The 16,740-nt window shown below is 46.4% G+C and overlaps 1 protein-coding gene across 1 annotated transcript; it reads left to right on the forward strand.

Annotated features, from left to right (window-relative positions):
- The first annotated feature begins 1,095 nt into the window (after nucleotides 1–1,095).
- Nucleotides 1,096–16,379, forward strand: SUMO2 (small ubiquitin like modifier 2). The gene is made up of 4 exons (XM_004040976.5): nucleotides 1,096–1,399; nucleotides 3,019–3,150; nucleotides 9,263–9,334; nucleotides 15,705–16,379. Exons 1-4 carry the CDS (start codon nucleotides 1,184–1,186, stop codon nucleotides 15,765–15,767), a joined length of 483 nt encoding a protein of 160 aa, XP_004041024.2. The 5' UTR covers nucleotides 1,096–1,183; the 3' UTR covers nucleotides 15,768–16,379.
- Nucleotides 16,380–16,740: the final 361 nt, after the last annotated feature.

The raw sequence follows: 16,740 nt of genomic DNA on the forward strand, positions 1-16,740 counted from the left end.
AGTGGGTTGAGGAGTGAGTGGGAGGGGAGGGGTTGGAGACAGCTGGCGGGGACATTTTTTCAAGCTGTTTGGCCAAGAATGGAGAGAGATAGGATGGTAACTTCATAGAATTGGGAGCTTTTTTTTTTTTTCTATACTAACGGAGGAGAGGAAGAAAATTCAGGGACAAAAGGAAATAATAAAGCCCAGGGGGAGGAGCGAGATGGAATCCAGTGCACACACATCGGATTGTTCTTCAGACAGGAGGGACGCATGTGTATGTTTTAACTGGATGCAACGAGGAAAGGATTAAATTGGCTGGAGCTTGATTGTTGGGTAGTTCTCGCTTATGGATACTGTTTCCTCTTGGAAGACAGGCGATGAGTAAGGATCTCGTTGAATGAATACATGAATATCTTCCCGTAGCTAGTCAATGTCTAGGGTTACCAGAAGGACAGAAGACACTGTAGGCCGGGCGCGGTGGCTCACGCCTGTAATCCCAGCACTTTGGGAGGCCGAGGCAGGCGGATCACAAGGTCAGGAGATCGAGACCATCCTGGCTAACACGGTGAAACCCCGTCTCTACGAAAAATACGAAAAATTAGCCGGGCGTTGTGGCGGGCACCTGTAGTCCCAGCTACTCGGGAGGCTGAGGCAGGAGAATCGCTTGAACCCGGGAGGCAGAGGTTGCTGTGAGCCGAGATCGTGCCACTGCACTCCAGCCTGGGCGACTGAGCGAGACTCCGTCTCAAAAAAAAAAAAAAAAGAAGAAGAAGACACTGCATTTTAGGCAAGAGTCCGGTGGGAAGCAGGTTGAGACTGACTGAGAGGAAGTAACCATGGGAGGGCTGCTGGTCCACTGAATGAGAGAGATTTTTCCAGAACCTCATGTTGGGGCTTTGATTTAGGAATCCCCTTCCTCCTCTAGTCAGTCTGCCTTCCCTGGCCTATGGCTTACGTCTAAAGCCTCGAGCCTCATCGTTCCCACCGAGGACCAGCTGGAAGCCATTTTGATTATGCTCCACCACGAAGGAGGACAATACAGCCCCGCCCAGAGCCAGGCGCGCCCCCGCGGCGGGCCGGGTGCGCGTGTCCGCGCCTCTTCCCGCCGGCCGGGCGGGCGCCTGGCCCAGGACGCGGTGGCGCGGGGCGGGGGGTGGGGGTGGTTATGTAAGCGTTGCGCGCTCCCGCGAGGCGCCAGCCAATGGGAGGCCTCGGCTGCTCGTGCTCGCGCACGCAGGGTGGGGGGAGGGAGCGCACGACGTGCGCGCACCCTCTCCCCTCGTCCACCGCTGCCGCCTCCTTCTTCTGCCGCTCCTGGTGCTGCTTGTGTGCTCGTTTGGTGCGGACCTGGTACCTCTTTTGTGAAGCGGCAGCTGAGGAGACTCCGGCGCTCGCCATGGCCGACGAAAAGCCCAAGGTGAGCTCGCCGCCGGCCCCTTCGCCTCGCCGCGCGGTGGGGGTCATGGCGCGGGCCGGGGTCCGGCCAGAGCCCGCCGCTGGCTCCCAGCGCTTTCCCGGGCCCCCCACGGGGCCGGCCGCGGCTCAGGCCCGGGCGCTCCGCGCCATTTTCCTCCCTCCCTCTTTTCCTCCCTCCCGCGCCGAAGGAGGCCCTGCCGCTCTCTCCCGCCCCCGGCGGCCTCCGAGTGCGCGCCGGGCGCGAGTTGGGCGGGCAGAAAGCGGACGCCCGCGGACCCACCAGCCCCGAACGGGGATTCTTGGCCCAGCCGGCCGGCGCGCGTGAGGAGGGGCGTTAGGGCGCGCGGGGTCTCCACCCTCCGTCGACCCCGTGTCGGGTGTTGCAGTCTCCGAGGCGGCGGGGAGTCCTCTGTGCTCGGGCTTCACCTCTCGGGTAGGAACCGCGGGCATTTGGGGACCCCTGCCTAGGGCCGCGGCGGCGGGGCGAGGGTTCGGGGCGAATCAATGGGCTGCTGATGTGCAGGAACCTGGATGCCCGCGGGCCGCCGTCCTGGGCCTGGGGGTAGGGGGATTCCCGTGGAGTATTTCCCACTTTAATGGCCTCAGGGGCCCGAAGGGGGAGGGGCAGCGGCTTTTCCCTGGGTGCCAACGAACCCCTAATCCGCGAACACCATGTGGTTTCATGAAGTTGGAGGCACAGGTACGAGCAGAGAGACTTTGTGCGGCTTAACTTTTGAACGCGGCTTTTGAGGCACCCGGAGACTTCCTGGGAGGACTTGGGGACACCCATCATCGGGGCACACGGGACTTGCTGCTTTTAGTTTGGTGACACCCCCCGCCTCCCGCGCCTTTACTTTCTGGAGCGTTTTAGGGCTACAGAATTGCTTCTGCACTCGATTTTGGACAACTTTAGGTTGGGTCGAAATCTACAAGAAACAAATCAGGATAAAACTGTATTTGACCCATGACAACAAAGGGGGGGAGGGGAGAATAAGTGCTCTTAACCGAAAATAAAAATGAAGCTGCTAATAGAGGAGAACGTTAACTGTGGTCCTGAGTATTACCGCTGTTCCGGAGGGAATCGGGATATTCTTCGATTGTTTTTTTTGTTTGTGTGTTTCCTTTAATGGAGATTGGATGTAGGTTATTAAACTGAGTTTGGTAACTTTTTAATGACAACGGTAATGAGTTTTGAATGGCAGGCTGTAGATTTATTGTTTTGTTTCTTGCAGTTGTACTTAAAGTGCTTAGAAAAGAGAAGGGACTCTATTTTTAACTTTTTTGGGGGGTAAAGTATTTTGGGAGTGATATATGTCATTTTAGAAAGTTTAGCTTCAAGAGAACGTTGCGATACACTGAATAGGACCCAACTTTAAACATATCGTTGCTACTGATAGTATTGCATGTAGGCTTTTCCGTATCTGACAGCTATCTAATACTGTTACTGCAGGATTTCTCCTCTTTCACATTGATTTCAGCAGCTGAAAACAGCCGTATGCCGTTTGAGCATACAGTATGAGAAACCTGTTGATTTTTGAAGCAACTAGGGCTGCTGCTGCTTTATAAAACGTGTTCGTTGATCACATTTCCCAAATTATACTTTTATTTTTCTTTTAACAGGAAGGAGTCAAGACTGAGAACAACGATCATATTAATTTGAAGGTGGCGGGGCAGGATGGTTCTGTGGTGCAGTTTAAGATTAAGAGGCATACACCACTTAGTAAACTAATGAAAGCCTATTGTGAACGACAGGTGAGGAATTCATATGTGTACTTCCACTGAATAAAACTATTTTTAAAAATCTTATTTTCATGGGAACAAAAACTAGACTAGCATATTACAATGACTTTTTGATGGGATGAATATGCACTTGGCACGTCAGTTTTATCGTGCATTTGGTATATTGATAGCTCGTGAAAACCCTTAGGATGATTTGGTTAGTATTATATGTGGTTCCAGTCCTGTGCCAGAAATCCATCAAATTATATTTACAATAATTTTTTTTTACCAAGGAAATGTAATTTTATGTTTATAAGAAAATAAGAGTGAACTTGGTAAAATTACTTATCAGTCTTTTATTATTTTATTTTATTTTTTTGAGATGGAGTTTCATTCTTGTTGCCCAAGCTGAAGTACAGTGGCCTGAGCTCAGCTCACTGCAACCTCCACTTGAAGCGATTTTCCTGCCTCAGTCTCCCGAGTATCTGGGATTACAGGTGCCCACTACCAGGCCTGGCCAATTTTTTTTTGTATTTTTAGTAGAGATGGGGTTTCACCATATTGGCTAGGCTGGTTCCAAACTCCTGACCTCAGGTGATCCGCCCGCCTCGGCCTTCCAAAGTGCTGGGATTACAAGCATGAGCCACCTCGCCAAACCAAGAAGTCTTTTTTTTTTTTTTTTTAGATGGGAGTCTCACTCTATTTCTTTTAAGCTAGAACTTATCTATCTTGTAAATTGTGTTTTATTTTTGTTTTTGTTTTTGATGGAGTCTTGCTCTGTTGCCCAGGCTGGAGTGCAGTGGTGCAATCTTGGCTCACTTGCAACCTCTGCCTCCTGAGTTGAGGTATTCTTATGCCTCAGCCTCCTGAGTAGCTGGGATTTCAGGCCTGCGCCACCACTCCCGGCTAATTTTGTATTTTTAGTAGACCTGACCTCAACTCCTGACCTCAAGTGATCCACCCACCTTGGCCTCTCAAAGTGCTGGGATTACAGGCATGGGCCACTGTGCCTGGCCCCTTCAGATTGTTCTAAATAGGCTCAAAATAGAATAAGGTTTAAACCTATGTAAGTTGGGAAATTGAGTTTGAGTTTATACTTGAAAGATCAGTGAAGATAAAAACTTCCTTTAGGCCTGATGCAGTGGCTCATATCTGTAATCCCAGCACTTTGGGAGACTGAGGCAGGTGGCAGTTGACATCAGCCTGGCCACCATGGCAAAATCCCATTTCTACTAAAAATCAAAACAAATTAGCTGGGCGTGGTGTTGCACACCCATAATCCCACCTACTCCAGAGGCTGAGGCTGAGAATCCCTTGAACCTGGGAGGTGGAGGCTGCAGTGAGCCAAGATCACACCACTGCACTCTAGCTTGGGTGACAGAGCAAGAGCATTTCAAAGGAAAAAAAAAAGAAACTTTAGAATGTTTGAAGTATTTTTATGCCTAGTGTATTTACAATGTAATAAGAAAATACTGTGCTCATAATTCTTCATATGTAAATCTTCTTGTATGTAGTTCCTTATAAAGATACCTTTTTTTTTTTTTTTTTTTTTTTGAGACAGAGTCTTGCTCTGTTGTCCAGGATGGAGTGCAGTAGTGCAGTCTCGACTCACTGCAACCTCTGCCTCCCGAGACCAAGCGATTCTCCTGTCTCAGTCTCCCGAGTAGGTGGGACTACGGGCGCACGCCACCACGCCCGGCTAATTTTTGTATTGTCAGCAAGATGGGGTTTCACCATATTGGTCAGACTGGTCTTGAACTCCTGACCTCAGGTGATCCACCTGCCTCATCCTCCCAAAGTGCTGGGATTACAGGCGTGAGCCACTGTGCCCAGCAAGATACCATATACTCTTATTTGAAGAATTTTGCTGAAATCACCCTACATGAACTTATGAATTGTGTTAAATAATTTATACACTGGCATCTTCTATATTTGAACACTAGTGCCCCTTCAGGATACAGGGGAATTTTAAAAGGTAATCCTTTTGGAGAACTTCTTTAGCAAAACTGCATACAAAATAGAAAATCATAGGCTGGGCGTGGTAATCCAGCACTTTGGGAGGCCAAGGCTGGAAGACCAGTCTGGACAACATAGTAAGACCTCATCTGTTTTTTTTGTTTTGTTTTGAGATGGAGTTTTGCTCTTATTGCCCAGGCTAGAGTGCAGTGGCGCAAGCTCGGCTCACTGCATCCTCCGCCTTCCAGTTCTAAGCGATTCTCCTGCTTCAGCCTCCCAGGTCACTGGGATTACAGGACCTCGTGAACCACCCGCCTCAGCCTCCCAAAGTGCTGGGATTACAGGCATGAGCCACTGCACCTGGCCCAGACCTCATCTCTTAAAAAAAATTAGGTGGTTGTGGTGGCACATACCTGTAGTCCAGGCTATTTCAGTGACAGAGGTGGGAGGATTGCTTGAGCTTGGCAGGTCTAGGCTGCAGTGAGCCATGATCTCATCGCTGCACTCCAGTGTGGGTGACAGAATGAGACCCTGTCTCAAAACCACAAACAAACAGAATCATGCTTCAGTTTGGTGGTTTTGAACAGTATTCTTTTCTTTTTTTTTTGAGAGTCTCGCACTGTTGCCCAGGCTGGAGTGCAGTGGCACCATCTTGGCTCACTGCAACCTCTGCCTCCTGGGTTCCGCCTGCTTCGGCCTCCCAAAGTGCTGGGATTACAGGTGTGAGCCACCGGTGCCTGGCCTTGAACACTATTCTTATGCATATCTTATTTAACTTTTCTGCAATTGCAAAATTTTGCCTTTTTTTTTTTTTTTTTTTTTTTTGAGACAGGCTTTTGCCCTGTTGCCCATGCTGAAGTGCAGTGGCAGGATTATGATCATGGCTCACTGCATCCTCTGCCTCCCAGGCTCAAGCAATCCTCCCACCTCAGGCTCCCAGGTAGTTGGGACTATAGGCTTGTGCCACTGGGCGAGGCGATTCTTTTTTTTTTTTTTTTTTTTTTTTTTTGAGACGGAGTCTCGCTCTGTTGGTCAGACTGGAGTGTAGTGACATAATCTCGGCTCACTGCAACCTCCACCTCCCGGGTTCAAGCAATTCTCCTGCCTCAGCCTCCTGAGTAGGTGGGTTTATAGGCACCTACCACCGTGCTCGGCTAATTTTTGTATTTTTCGTAGAAACGGGGTTTTACCATGTTGGCCAGGCTGGTCTTGAACTCCTGAGCTCAGGTGACCCACCCGCCTCGCCACCTCGGCCTCCCAAAGTGCTGGGATTACAGGCATGAAGCACTACACCTGGCTTTTCTTTTCTTTCTTACTTTTTTTTTTTTTTTTTTTTTAAGATGGAGTTTCCCTCTTGTTGCTGAAGCTGAATGCAATGGCGCAATCTAGGCTTACTGGAACCTCCGCCTCCCAGGTTCCAGTGATTCTCCTGCCTCAGCCTCACAAGTAGCTGGGATTACAGGCATGCACCACCACGCCTGGCTAATTTTGTATTTTTAGTAGAGACGGGGCTTCACCATGTTGATTAGGTTGGCTGCTCTCAAACTCCTGACCTCAGGTGATCCACCTGCCTTGGCCTTCCAAAATGGTGGGATTATAGGCGTGAGCCACTGCACCTGGCCACCATGCAAATTTTTTAATTTCTTTTTTTTGAGATGGAGTCTTGCTCTGTTGCCCAGGCTGGAGTGCAGTGGCATGATCTCAGGTCACTGCAACCTCTGCTCCTGGGTTCAAGCAATTCTCCTGGCTCAGCCTCTTGAATAACTGGGATTACAGCACCTGCCACCTAGCCTGGCTAATTTTTTGTATTTTTTTTTATTTATTTAATTTTTTCTTTTTTTTTTTTTTTTTTTTTGAGAAAAGAGTCTCGCTCTTGCAATGGCATGATCTCGGCTCATTGCAACCTCCACATCCCGGGTCCATGCAATTTTCCCCCCTCAACCTCCGGCTGGAGTAGCTGGGACTACAGGCGTGTGCCATTGTGCTCAGCCAATTTTTGTATTTTTAGTAGAGACGGGGTTTCACCATGTTGGACAGGCTGGTCTCGAACTCCTGACCTCAGGTGATCTTCCACCTCAGTCTCCCAAGGTGCTAGGATTACAGGCGTGAGCCACAATACTTGGCCTTCGTTTTTAAGTAGATGATGGTTATGTACTGGTTTTCATCCCTTTTATGCCACTGATACTTACTGAGCAGCACCTACTATGTGCAAGGGATAGACTGTGTAACTAAAACAGTCTAGGTTCCTATATCTCCTGAAGTGTGTTTTTTAGTAAGACGGTAAGTAATTATAGATTTGGGTAAGTATTAAAGGAAATTAAAAAGCAGTGCTTTTTTAAAGCTATTCCAGGAAGTTCAAGGGTGTAGGTTGGGGCATTTTGGGTCGGTTTTGTTGTTGTTGTTGTTTTTGAGATTGAATCTGGTCTGTCACCCAGGCTGGAGTGCTAGGGCACGATCTCGGCTCACTGCAAACTCCGCCTCCCAGGTTCAAGCGATCCTCCTGCCTCAGCCTCCCGAATAGCTGGGATTACAGGCGGATGCCACCACACCCGGCTAATTTTTGTATTTTCAGTAGAGGCGGGGTTTCACCATATTGGCCAGGCTGGTCTTGAACTCCAGAGCTCAGATGATCTGCCTTGGTCTCCTAAAGTGTTGGAATTACAGCGTGAGCCCCCGAGCTCAGACTGGAGTCTTTAAATGGGCATTTTTTTTCCTTTAAATTTCCTGTTAGTGGCCGGCCAGGCGGATCACGAGGTCAGGAAATTGAGACCATCCTGGCTAACACGGTGAAACCCCATCTCTACTAAAATACAAAAAATTAGCCCAGCATAGTGGCATGAGCCTGTAGTCCCAGCTACTCAGGAGGCTGAGGCAGGAAAGTCACTTGAACTCCGGTGGTGGAGGTTGTGTTGAGCTGAGATCGTGCCATTCACTCCAGCCTGGGCGACAGAGTGAGACTCCATTTAAAAAAAAAAAATTTCATTTCCTTATCTAACTCATTTAAATGCATATTTGTCTCAAGGTATGTTCTGTTTAACATAGTAGCTGTGTCTGAAAAGCAGTAAAGCTTTTTAAAAGAATGACTTACTGGCTGGGTGCAGTGGCTCACACCTGTAATCCCAGCGTTTTGGGAGGCTGAGGTGAGTGGATCACTTGAGGTCAGGAGTTCGAGATCAGTCTGGCCAACATGGTGAAACCCTGTCTCTGCTAAAAACACAAAAATTAACTGGGCATGATGGCAAGCGCCTGTAATCCCAGCTACTCGGGAGGCTGAGGCAGGAGAATCACTCGAACCCAGGAGGCGGAGGTTGCAGTGAGCCAAGATCACACCACTGCACTCCAGCCTGGGTGACATAGCAAAACTCTGTCTTAACAAACAAACAAAAACAACAACGACAAACAGGCCGGGCACAGTGTCTTATGCCTGTAATCCCAGCACTTTGGGAGGCTGAGGTGGTCAGATCATCTGAGGTCAGGAGTTCGAGACCAGCCTGGCCAACATGGCGAAACCCTGTTTCTACTAAAAAATACAAAAATTAGCCAGGTGTGGTGGCGCCTGCCTAGTCCCAGCTAATCAGGAGGCTGAGGCAGGAAAATTGCTTGAACCCAAAAGGTGGAGGTTGCAGTGAGCTGAGATCGCGACACTGCCCTCCAGCGTGAGTGACGGAGCAAGACTCTGTCTCAAAAAAAAAAAAAGAAAAAAAATACTACATCTTACTGTTGACTGAAAATGAGAGGCTGGGCACCATGGCTCACTCCTGTAATCCCAGCACTTTGGGAGGCTGAGGCGGACGGAGCACCTGAGGTTAGGAGTTCGAGACCAGCCTGGCCAACATGATGAAACCCAGTCTCTACTAAAACTACAAAAATTAGCCGGTTGTTGTGGCAGGGGACCGTAGTCCCAGCTACTCTTGGGAGGCTAAGGCAGAAGAATCGCTTGAACCAGGAGGTGTAGGTTGCCTTGAGCTGAGATCATGCCACTGCACTTCAGCCTTGACAACAGATCAAAACTGTCTCAAAAAAAAGAAAATCACCCCAAATCTTTTTACCTATAGGGTATGTTAACATGTTGGCAATTGTTTATTTAGGTATTTCTTTAATGTATTCATGGTTAAATATGCATGTACTTTTATGTAAATAGAATTCTGTTTCTCTTAATGCTGTTTATTGCTTTTAAATTCTCGTTCAGGGATTGTCAATGAGGCAGATCAGATTCCGATTCGACGGGCAACCAATCAATGAAACAGACACACCTGCACAGGTAAAAAATCTCTCCTAATTAGAAAAATTACCATTTGTAATTTTTTGAACAGCTGTGTTTATGAATGTGAACGTTTAGACACTGGAGTATAAGTTCTTATAGAGTTCAGAGCTTTGGGAACAGAAAGGAAAATAGGAATAGGCTCAGGAAATGCCAATGGTTTTTATTCATTTATTTTTAATTTTCATTTTAATTATTTTTTTAGGGACAGGGCCTCTCTGTTGCCTGGGTTGAAGTGTAGTGTCCTCATTATAGCTCACTGCAGCCTTGGCCTCCCAAAGTGATGGGATTATAGGCACAAATCAATGTGCCCAACCCCACCAGTGGTTTGTGTTTGTTTTTTGTGACGGAATCTCACTCCATCACCCAGGCTTGAGTACAGTGGCACGATCTTGGGTCACTGCAGCCCTCGCCTGCCATGCTTAAGCAATTCTCCTGCCTCAGCCTCCCAGAGTAGCTGGGATTATAGGCATGCACCACCATGCCTGGCTAATTTTTGTATTTTTGGTAGAGGTGGGGTTTCACCATGTTGGCCAGGCTGGTCTTGAACTGCTGACCACAAGTAATCCGCCCGCCTTGGCCTCCCAAAGTGTTGGGATTGACAGGTGTGAGCCACTGCACCTAGCCAAATCCTCACCATTTTAGTTCTACATGCTGAATTGAAATTCTCTTTTACGTGTCTTCATGAACAAAAAGGAACTAATAGCCCTAATTGCCACGTCCCATAGCTTTGTTTGACAGGGAGAGCGCTGATAATAGGAGATTTTCCAAACCCTTACTACAAAACGTGATGCTCTCTGATCCTTTAACTCTTTACGTACCACTTCATTTTGTTCTGTCACTTTCTGTAGGATCAGCTGGATTGTCTTCTGTGGCAGAAGCTCTTTGTTTCTTTTTACCCTTTCAAAGTTTCATTAAATACTTCCAGTTTTGGCCTAGCAGGGTGGCTCATGAGAGCCATTTTCAAGATTACAAAGTGCTTGTAATGCCAGCACTGTGACGCCAAGGTGGGCGGAGCACTTGAGTCCAGGATTTCAAGACCAGCCTGGGCAACATGGCAAAACCCTCTCTTTACAAAAAAATACAAAAATTAGCCAGGGAGTAGTGGTACGTGCCTGTAGTACCAGCTACTACTTAGGGTGAGGTGGAAGGATTGCTTGAGCCCAGGAAGTGGAGGCTGCCGTCAACCAAGATGGTACCACTGCACACCAGCCTGGGTGACAAAGTGAGGCCCTCTCTCAAAAAAAAAAAAAATGACTTCCAGTCTTGTCCTGACTTGGTGGCTCACGCCTGTAGTCCTATCACTTTAGGAAACTGACACAGGCAGGAGGGTTGCTTGAGGCCAGGAGTTTAAGACCAGTCTGGGCAATATAGCAAGACCTGGTCTCTACAGGAAAGAAAAAGAGCTGGGCATGGTAGCATGTGTCTGTAGTCCCAGCTTCTTGGGAGGTTTAGTGGGAGGGGTGCTTGAGTCCAGGAGTTTAAGGCCACAGTGAGTTATGATCATACTACTGCACTCCAGCCTGGGCGATAGAGCAAAACTCTGTCTCAAAAATAGAAGACTTACAGTTTCTGAAACATATTTTACAATGTTGTGATAGTAGAAATTTAAATTGGATCCCATGTACCTTTGAATTTCAACTTTATCACCCAGTAAAAACTAGAAAGTGATAAATGTGGCATGAAGCAGCACATCCAGATTGTAGTTTTGTTGATAATCTTTGAAAATTGGAAAAGCCCCTGAGTTGTACTGAAAAGAAGAATATTTTGAAGACATTTCAACTGGTGACAGTCTCTCAAAAGGAATTACGGGCCAGGTGTACTTGCTCACACCTGTCATCCTAGCACTTTGGGAGGCTGAGGCAGGCAGATTGCTTGAGGTCAGGAATTTGAGACCAGCCTGGACAATATGGTGAAACCCCGTGTCTGCCAAAAAATACAAAAATTAGCCAGGCATCGCCGGGCGCAGTGGCTCATGCCTGTGATCCCAGCACTTTGGGAGGCCGAGGTGGGCGGATCACCTGAGGTTGGGAGTTTGAGACCACTCCGACCAACATGGAGAAACCCCGTCTCTACTAAAAATACAAAATTAGCTGGGTGTGGTGGCCTGTAATCCCAGCTGCTCGGGAGGCTGAGGCAGGAGAATTGCTTGAACCCAGGAGGCAGAGGTTGCAATGAGCCGGAGATCACGCCATTGCACTTGAGCATGGGTAACAAGCGAAACTCAAAAAAAAAAAAAAAAATTAGCCAGGCATGATGGTGCACACCTGTAGTCCCAGCTACTCAGGAGGCTGAGGTGGGAGAATCACCTGAACCCGAGAGGCGGAGATTAAAGTCAGCAGAGATAGTGCCACTGCACTCCAGCCTGGGTAACAGCCCCTGTCTCAAAAAAAAAAAAAAAAAAAAAAAAGTCTGGGTACAGTAGCTAACGACTGTAATCCTAGCACTTTGGGAGGCCGAGGCAGGTTGATCACCTGAGGTCAGCAGTTCAAGACCAGCCTGGCCAACATGGCAAAACTACCCCGTCTCTACTAAAAATACAGAAATTAGCCAGGCATGGTGGTGCTCACCTGTAATCCCATCCCAGCTACTTGGGAGGTTGAGCCAGGAGAATCTGGGCGGGGGAAAGGTGTCAGACAGTCGAGGTTGCAGTGAGTGCGGAGGTCATGCCACTTCTCTCTAGCTTGGGTGAAAGAGTGAAACCCTGTCAAAAAAAAAAAAAAAAGGCGCAATTATGGTATGTAGCCACAAGGAGGAGCTAAATTCTATTGATAAATGAGGCTGGTACAGGAACCTCATATTTTAAAGGCATTTAGTTTCACTGTAAAACTTCACATTTGGATAATTTTGTTTTAGTAGATAGATGACAGGCTTGTTTGGTTTTAAAAGAAGTAGTAAAAAGTATCCATTGTGCTATACTCTTAGTTATTAGAATGTATTTCCTGTCTTTAAGCCCTCCTTACCCACCACTAAAACGGGATTATCTTCTCTAGTAGTTACAAATATTAAACAAGGAGTTATTTGTTTGGATCCGTGACCTTGAGGCATTTTAAAATCTTCAGGTTGAATTTGCAATTCATTTTATTTCATTTTGAAGAATTTGGAATTGATTCGTTTTAGAATTATTCTCCCAATATTTGTTAGATAGCAGGATTGTGATAAATTAAAACATCTTAGCAGGCCTCCTGCCTCCCCAGCTTTTTTAAATTTTTTTATTTTTCGAGACGGAGTTTTGCTCTGTCTCCCAGACTGGAGTGCAGTGGCGTGATCGCAGTTCACTGCAACCTCCGCTTCCTGGGTTCAAGCGATTCTCCTGCGTCAGCTTCCCAAGTAGCTGGGATTACAGGCACCCACCACGATGCCTGGCTAATTTTGTTTTTATTTTATTTGTTTATGTTGTTTTTATTTTATTTATTTTCTGTATTGACGGAGTCAATACAAAATTAGCTGGGCATGCTGGCGCATGCCTGTAATCCCAGCTACTTGGGAGGCTGAGGCAGGAGAATTGCTTGACCCGGGAGGCAGAGGTTGCAGTGAGCCAAGATCGCGCCATTGCGCTCCACCTTGGGCAACAACAGCGAAACTCCGTCGCAAGAAAAAATAGAAAAACACAAATGTAGTCATACAATAAGCTGCTTTGCTCCTTGGGGTGTACTTTTTTTTTTTTTAACTGCCCCTTACAGAGCATGGCTAACTTATGTAGTCAGTGCACCCAGAGTTGGCTGCTGCTTAGTTTTAAAATTGTGTTTTTAGCCTAACACTGTATCTACTGTATCTTAAAGATATTTTCATTTCTGTACATGAAAATCTTATTTTTTAACGGCTATATGGTATTTAATATCTGAGCATACTATGTTTTATTAATTTGGGTTTATTTATTTATTTTTTTTTTTTGAGACCTGGAGTCTCGCACTGTCACCCAGGCTGGAGTGCAGTGGCGTGATCTCAGCTCACTATAACCTCCACCTCCCAGGTTCAAGTGATTCTCCTGCCTCAGCCTCCCGAGTGGCTGGGATTACAGGCACCTGCCACCATGCCCAGCTAATTTTTTGTATTTTTAGTAGAGACGGGGTTTCACTGTGTTGTCCAGGCTGGTCTCGAATGACTGACCTTGTGAGCCATCACGCCCGCTGTGGGTTTTTTGTTTTGGTGTTTTTTGTTTTTGTTTTTTGAGACAGAGTCTTGCTCTGTTGCCAGGCTGGAGTGCAGTGGGGCAATCACAGCTCACTGTAACCTCCACTTCACAGGTTCAAGTGATTCTCCTGCCTCAGCCTTCTGAGTAGCTGGGACTACAGGCGTGCGCAACCACACCCAGCTAATTTTTGTATTTTTGGTAGAAACGGGGTTTCACCATGTTGGCCAGGATGGGTTTGACCTGTTGACCTGGTGATCCGCCCACCTTGGCCTCCCAAAGTGTTGGGATTATAGGCGTGAGCCCCGACGCCCAGCCTAATTTGGGTTTTTATTGAGATTTGTTTTCAGTCTTTGCTAAACAGTGCAGCGAGATTCTTTAAACATATCACCCTTCTGTGGGCCCTTGACACAGACATATTCAGCTTTCATTTATTTAATTTTTTTTTGAGACAGTTTCTTGTCACATGCAATGGCACGATTTTGGCTCACTGCAACCTTCACCTCCCGGGTTCAAGTGATTCTCCTGCCTCAGCCTCCCAAGTAGCTGGGATTACAGGCATGCAGGTGTGCGCCACCACGCCTAGCTAATTTTTTTGTTTTGTTTTTTGTATTTTTAGTAGAGACTGGGTTTCACCATTTTGGCCAGGCTGGTCTTGAACTCCTGACCTCAGGTGATCTGCCTGCCTCGGCCTCCCAAAGTGTTGGGATTACAGGTGTGAGCTGCCACACCCGGCCCCCCCCCTCCTTTTTTTTTTTTTTTTTTTTTTTTTTTTGAGACCAAGTCTCACTCTGTCACCCATGTTGGAGTCCAGTGGCACAATCTTGGCTCACCACAACCTCTGCTTCCTGGGTTCAAGTGATTCTCCTGCCTCAGCCTCCCGAATAGCTGGGATTACGGGCACATGCCACCATGCCCGGCTAATTTAAAAAATATTTTTAGGCCGGGCGCAGTGGTTCATGCCTGTAATACCAGCATTTTGGGAGGCCGAGGAGGGTAGATCATGAGGTCAGGAGATCTAGACTATCCTGGCTAACACGGTGAAACCCCGTCTCTACTAAAAATACAAAAAATTAGCCGGGCATTGTGGCGGGCACCTGTAGTCCCAGCTACTGGGGAGGCTGAGTCAGGAGAATGACGTGAACCCAGGAGGCGGAGCTTGCAGTGAGCTGAGATCCTGCCACTGGACTCCAGCCTGGGCGACAGAGCGAGACTCCGTCTCAAAAAAAAAAAAAAAAAAAAAAATTTTTTTAATAGGGATGGGGTGTCACCAGGTTGGCCAGGCTGGTCTTGAACTCCTGACCTCAGGTGATCCGCCCACTTCAGCCTCCCAAAGTGTTCAGATTACAGGAGTGAGCCATTGTGCGTGGCCCCAGCCTTTTTTTCTCTTTTTTTGATACAGGATCTTTTGCTTTGTCACTCAGGCTGGAGTGAGCTGGTGTGGTCTCAGTTCACTGCAGCCTTGATCTTATGGGCTCAATTGATCCTCCCACCTCGGCTTCCTGAGTAGCTGGGAGTATGGACATGTGTCACCATGGCTGGCTAATTTTTTTTTTTTCTCCTTTTTTTTTTGTAGAGATGTTGTCTCCCTATGTTGCCCAGGCTGGTCTAGGTCTCTTGGGCTCAAGCAATCCTCCAATGTTGGCCTCCAGTAGTACTGGGATTACAGGCATGAGCCACCACACCTGGCTAATATTCTGCTTTTTACTCAAAAACTAAGTTTTGGCTGGGCGTAGTGGCTCACGCCTGTAATCCCAACACTTTGGGAGGCCGAGGCAGGCAGATCACTTGAGCTCAGGAGTTTGAGACCAGCCTGGCCAACGTGACGAAACCCCATCTCTACTAAAAATACAAAAAAATTAGCTGGGCTTGGTGGCGGATGCCTGTAATTTCAGCTAGTTGGGAGACTGAGGCAGGAGAATTGCTTGAACCTGAGGGGTGGACGTTGCAGTGAGCTGAGATCACGCCACTGCACTCCAGCCTGGGTGACAGAAATCCTGTCTCAAAAAAAAAAAAAAAAAAACCACAACAAGTTTTATCTAATAGACATAAAAAAGGAAGCCAAGTGAAAAATTACTTAAACCAAGTGTGTTGATACATTAAGCTATGAGACATCTAAAATAATGAAACTTGGAATTTAGTGTAACATGTACATGTTTTCAGCATACTTAAACCCGAAAATCATAAATTTTCAGAACTTAATCAGTGCTTTTACATTTGTTTTTTCTTTTATGCTAGTTGGAAATGGAGGATGAAGATACAATTGATGTGTTCCAACAGCAGACGGGAGGTGTCTACTGAAAAGGGAACCTGCTTCTTTACTCCAGAACTCTGTTCTTTAAAGACCAAGATTACATTCTCAATTAGAAAACTGCAATTTGGTTCCACCACATCCTGACTACTACCGTATAGTTTTCTCTATTCTTTCATTTCCCCCTTCCCCATTCCTTTATTGTACATAAAGTAACTGGTATATGTGCACAAGCATATTGCATTTTTTTTTTTTTTTAACTAAACAGCCAATGGTATGTTTTGATTGACATCAAGTGGAGATGGGATGGGGAAAAATACTGATTCTGTGAAAATACCCCCTTTCTCCATTAGTGGCATGCTCATTCAGCTCTTACCTTTATATTCCAGTAAGTTATTTTGCTCTCACTGTTTTAACAAAAAAAAAAAAAACAACAACATAAAAATCCTTGCATACCTTGTTCAATTGGAGAATTTTAATGTTTTTCATTTATCATTGTAAAACCAAGGACAATTTTATAACTTTTTTGTACGTAGCTGTTACATGTAGGGCAATCTGTCTTTAAGTAGGGATAAATTACTCTAAAACAAAAAAGAATCCTAGATAGTTTTCCCTTCAAGTCAAGCGTCTTGTTGTTTAAATAAACTTCTTGTTTAAAATGAGCTGTTTTCTTTATTCTGAGAAATATTAAATAGAAAATTGAGGCTTAGAAAAAACATAAATAGGCCTGCTTAGAAGTAACATTTCAAGAAGGAAATAAAGCTACTTGGTGTTTCTGACAGACTGATACTGATGCCAAACAAAGAATAACAGTTTTATAAATATCACCTTGTTCCAAAAGTTTCTCTAGGTCCCATGTTAATAAGCAAGTATACTAGCAGAAAAATTGGGCCATAGTATTGTGGATTTCCAGGTATTTTCTGTATATTAAGTGAGGCACAGAGCGTAGGGTATAGGGTAGCACATGTGGCAAGGAAAAAGTTCTGATTTTGCCTTTGTTGCTGATAAAACACTGAACCATTC

Source organism: Gorilla gorilla, chromosome 4 (genome assembly GCF_029281585.2).
Source record: "Gorilla gorilla gorilla isolate KB3781 chromosome 4, NHGRI_mGorGor1-v2.1_pri, whole genome shotgun sequence".
NCBI lineage: Eukaryota > Metazoa > Chordata > Mammalia > Primates > Hominidae > Gorilla > Gorilla gorilla.